At 46.2% G+C, this 5,000-nt stretch overlaps 1 protein-coding gene across 5 annotated transcripts in view; it reads left to right on the top strand.

Annotated features, from left to right (window-relative positions):
* rps6ka3b (ribosomal protein S6 kinase, polypeptide 3b) overlaps positions 1–5,000 on the top strand; it is a 40,709-nt gene that overhangs the window by 20,789 nt on the left and 14,920 nt on the right. Inside the window, exon 1 of one of the 5 annotated variants that reach the window (XM_027175622.2) lies at positions 532–669. The exons of 3 other annotated variants lie outside the window; for them this stretch is intronic. In XM_027175622.2, the coding sequence (XP_027031423.1) occupies positions 547–669 (123 nt within the window). In that variant the 5' untranslated portion in view covers positions 532–546. Of the gene's footprint in view, positions 1–531; positions 670–4,189; positions 4,484–5,000 lie in introns of those variants that run through there. One more of the 5 variants, XM_027175612.2, reaches the window with a different exon arrangement.

Raw genomic sequence — 5,000 nt, 5'->3', positions numbered from 1 at the left:
ACCGAGAGAAGGCCACAGAGCTGGAAAGCGGCGTTCGAGGAGGCTTTTGAGTTCCCTTTAGGTAAACCCGACACCGTCAGAGCTACCTCCTGTTATTCTCGGCCGGCTTTGTGAGCTTAATGAATTGGCACGAAGGCAGAGGAAGTGCTCGAGTTTCAGAGTGCGCTTGTTTTGATCCGTGCATCACACGCACGTCTCTGGCTCGGCACTCGGGGGTTAGAGGGAGTAGCTACAGCCCAGCGGTGCTCACTTCCACATAACAGGTGCGTTTAATCTCGGCTGAAATGTGTGTGTGTGTGTGTGTGTGTGTCTGTCCTTCAGTGTGTGTGTCAGCTGATGGAGAACATGGGGATCTCCGACTTTCTCTGAATGGGGACTTTGGAAGGGAAATCTCACACTCAATAGAACACATCCCTCGCCTGGGCTTCCCCGTTTTTAGTCACCCAGTGCTGGAAATGTGAAACACACACACACACACACACACACACACATACAGACATACACACACACTGACACTCATGAGCTGGAGCAGAGCTAGGTGCGGTAATGGACGGGGGTAAAGCCTGGGCTCTGGCGCTCAGGGAAGCGTTGTTGGGTGCTGTGCGTTTCAGACTCAAAGCTCTCCGGCGTCTGGTCTTCAGGGAGCCTCGGAGATCCTTCAGCCGACCCGTGAGTTAACGATTCAGAGAACTCCAGAGACGTGTTTGACTTTATTCTGAAGAACATGCGCAGTTCTGAAACTTTCATTCCCGTGTCCGATGCGTTTTGTTTGAGATTGTCGACTGATAAAACCCGGTCCTTTATAATCCTGTTATCGGAAACTAACAAGTGACCGCGAGGTGTGATGAAGTGGAGTAACTGTTTATCAGGAAGTGTTTTATTCCTCTTATATTAGAAAGGTACATGTCGTGTAACGGCCGGGAGAAACGATCACGTGACCGCCGGCCTCTCTTTACTCACGGCTCGAGAACGCAGGAGTTCAATCTCTACGGTTTCTCGTTTCGGTCTCGACGCCGCAGTCATCGAGTAAAGGCTCATACGGAGTGTCCACGGTATCTGCGTCGACACATTCGAACCTCTGATTTGCAGCTGGAACTAAAATGAATCAAATTGTTTTGTTTTTTTTGTTTGTTGTTGTTTTTTTGACCAATCAGAATTCAGTAGCTTTGTAACGTGTAAAATCTGTTTTGTATAAAACTGAAAGAACAAAAAAAAAGTGAACCAATCTGCTGCTACGAGGTGTTTTTTCTTTGTTGTTGTTTTTGTTTAATTGTTTTTATTAGCGCTTATTTTAATACTGTTCTTATTATCACTACGTTTTTGCTTGAGGACGATCATAAGTTCATTCGATCTACTTTTCCCTTTTTGTTATGTTTCGCTTTGTTTGGTCCGTAAAACCCGAAAAGGCATTTAATTTCATTTCATTTATTTTTTTTATTTCATCAGAACACATCCTGTCTTACCCCCATTGTGTTTCTGAAACAGGAAGCGATATGACGAGTCGAACCGATTGCGTTACTCGACACTCGGCCCCCAGGAGTGAGTCACTTTCACACCCTTTTTTTTCCCTCACCGCTGGAAAGAAAAACACCTCAGAAATGTTGTCTGTCTAGACGCACACTTCCCTTTAACAATAGAGTCCGTGTGCAGGATCAGGTCTGTCGCCGTATATCGTCTATTTAGCCGAAATAAAGTCTTGGCACCCTGTTAGCAGACGCCGCGCCGGCCGGAGCGCTAACGTTCGCTGAAACGTTTTTTTTTATACACATCAGTGGTCCACAGCTGCTCTGGAAAAAACGCGTGATACGTTTCACACTTCCTCTTTGGGTCGGGTCGATATGTCCGGAACAGGAGAAAGCGGGATAAAAGGGAGACGTACTGTACTGTAAGGTCACGTAAAGTGTGTAGTGTGTGTGTTTACTGAGCTCAGTGTTGGTGTAAATCCCAACGTAAAGCTGTGTGTAGAAGTGTGTGTGAAGCGAGGAAGAGTATTTAATGACACTTCTGTAAACACTGGTGTAAAATTTCCAGGAATTTCATCATCACTTCAACGCTGTATAAATAAAAGCCTGAGTACAAAATCACACGCTGGAACGTCTCAGTGAGCAACAACAGGTTGTGTAGAGAACATGGTGTAGAGCTCAGGTCCAGATCATCAGCATATCCTACTGGCTCTCTCTCTCTCTCTCTCTCTCTCTCTCTCTCTCTCTCTCTCTCTCTCTCTCTCTCTTGCTCTCTCTCTTTATTTATTTATCTGTCTCTCTCTCTCTCTCACTCTCTATCTCTCACTCTCTATCTCTCTCTCTCTGTCTCTCTATCTGTCTTTCTTTCTCTCTCTCTCTCTCTCTCTCTCTATCTGTCTCTCTCTCTGTCTCTCTCTGACTCTCTCTTTATCTATCTGTCTCTCTCTCACTCTCTATCTCTATCTATCTCTCTCTGACTCTCTCTTTATCTGTCTCTCTATCTGTCTCTTTCTCTCTTTATCTATCTGTCTCTCTCTCTCTCTCTGTATCTTTCTGTCTCTGTCCCTCTCTCTGTCTCTGCCTCTATCTGTCTCTCTATTTCTCTCTATCTATCTGTCTCTCTCATTCTCTCTCTCTCTCTATCTGTCTCTCTTTTTCTCTCTCTCTCTTTATCTCTTTCTGTTTTATCTCTCTCCCTTTCTCTTTCTGTATCTCTCTCCCTTTCTCTTTCTCTCACTCTCTCTTTTTCTCTCTCTCACTAGCTCCCTTGCTTTCTTCTTCTCTCTCTCTCTCTCTTTCCCTCTCTCGTAGGGACTCGCTCTAATCGACTACATCAGACAGCTTTAGATGAGAAAGCAGATTAGCACTGTGTGTTTGCAGTATGGAGAAGCTCTCTGCAACACACACACACACACACACACACACACACACACACACACACACAGTCTTGAAAGCTGTGAGAGCTCAGAATTTCCAAACAGGAGGTTCAAGCAGGAAGACTTTGATCACCAAATGCATTTTGTGTCTCGACACTTCAGAACAACACGAGCTACAGATTCTACAGTCAGGACAAAAATCTGGGTCTTTTCTGTTCCCAACTGAATCGGATTCGTTTGATTCATTTGGTGGGAAATAAATGATAACGACTCACTAAAAAAAAGTTTCAAATATTTTGTTGGATGTCAGAAGTTTGGAGTTTTTGTCTGATTCAGCAGGAAATAAGGAGCTGGAACAGATTCGATTCACTTTCTGCACCCGAGTCGATTCAGAGTCGATTCAGAGTCGAGTTCATTGAGAGCTTAATAAAATCCCTTAACTCAGGTTGCTCTGACTGCAGAGTCTCACCTGCAAAAAAAAAAAAAGAGGAGGAAACACAGCAGGGCTGAAAGTCAAGCACAATGTTGCCAAGTGTGTGTGTGTGTGTGTGTGTGTGTGTGTGTGCGCGCGCACAGGTGTCTATAAATCCTGTGATTAAGAGGTGGGACGTGAACTTCCTGCATCGTCACCATCTGCGGACTGAGTCACAGCTACTAAAATACCATCACAAACATACACACTCATAACGTAGAGGAAAATCACATCATACACACACACACACACACACACACACACACACACACACACACAGTACGCCCCCTCAAACAGACAGGAGACAGTGTTTAATTGTAGGCTGATGACTTAAACACGCTTTCCTGAGCCTGTAATTGTAATTCACCTGCAATTAAAATATCATGGGTTATTAATGTCATTAATGTTATTAATGTCATTAATGTTATTAATGTTAGTGAAGCGCAATATTGTGTTCAGATAAACGTTGCGATCCTTAACCTGAGCTCATCTTTTAGCAAGTGTCAAAATGTTCATCTCCGAAGCAAGGCGCTATTTTCCGTTCCTGGCGCGTTCATGACGAGGCGTGAATTTACGCTCCTGTAGGCGGCGAGGGCGGCGGAGAGGATGGTGGAGATGATGGAGATACCGGGGGCGGCTTGCTTATCATCGACGGCGTATCACTCTCTCCTCCCTTCCCTCCCTCGTTCCCTCGCTTTCTCACTCCTCCCTTGATTGCTCTGATATTTGTCTTCAGTGAGGTAGAACTTGCTAAGTGGAATCAGGAGCTGCTGCTGCTGCGCTCGGCTCCGCTCGGCTCCGCTCTCGAAGCTTTCCGGACCTCGACAACACTCCGTTCCGCTAAAACTCGCATCGTAACACAAACTTAAAAAAAGTAAACCGAGAGAAGTCTTACCTCGCAGAGATTCTCGCCGGAGCAGACGAGCTTCTCTGTAATGCGAGATCTCTGGAATAATTTCCAGCAGCGTGGTGGGTCCATCTGGACCTGATGAAGCCTTTCTCTGCATGGCACCATGCCATCTCAGCTGAAGGGATCCAGGCGAAGAGGCGGCGACGGCGGTGACATGGAGCGATCGCCAGCCTCCACTCCTCCGGACTCTCACTGGGACTCGCAGGTACTCGGAGGGGAAGACGAGAGGGAGCTGGGTTTCTTTGGAAGCTTAAATCTCAACGTAGGTTGCAATTTTTTTTCTGCCTCTCAGCTGGTGCCCACGTGGTGGTGGTTTTTTTGGTTTTTTTGTGTTCATCTTGTGGCTTTCTGAATAAAGAACATTCCGGAAGGATCCTGGATTAGAAATCACTGTCGGTTCTGTGGATGACATCATCGTGTACTGCCGAGAGAGGAAGGAAAGAAAGAGCGAGGGAGAGTAAACGAGAGCCCGCGCGGCAGGTCTTTAGTCACCCTCCTTCACACCCACTATCGGAGGATTGGGAGTGGTGTCATGGCAACCGTGTAGGAAGCCGTCCATCACGTGGGCTTGGTGCAAAGTCCATTTTAGAATGTTTTTAAATGCGGATATATAAAATATATTTTCTTTCTTGTTTTTTTTTGTTGGTTTGTTTTGGGTTTTTTTGCCCACCCCGTCGGCCTCAAGGCAACCCGCTCGACCCCATGACCCCTCCTCTGTAGTGCGGGGTATCGGATCTTGAGCGGGATCCAGGAATAAGTGTGCTGAAGCAGGGCAGAGG

The sequence above is a fragment of the Tachysurus fulvidraco genome, chromosome 25 (genome assembly GCF_022655615.1).
Source record: "Tachysurus fulvidraco isolate hzauxx_2018 chromosome 25, HZAU_PFXX_2.0, whole genome shotgun sequence".
In the NCBI taxonomy this organism is placed as follows: Eukaryota; Metazoa; Chordata; class Actinopteri; order Siluriformes; family Bagridae; genus Tachysurus; species Tachysurus fulvidraco.
The sequence above is the reverse complement of the archived record's forward strand: the minus strand, read 5'-3'. Positions and strand labels throughout refer to the sequence as shown.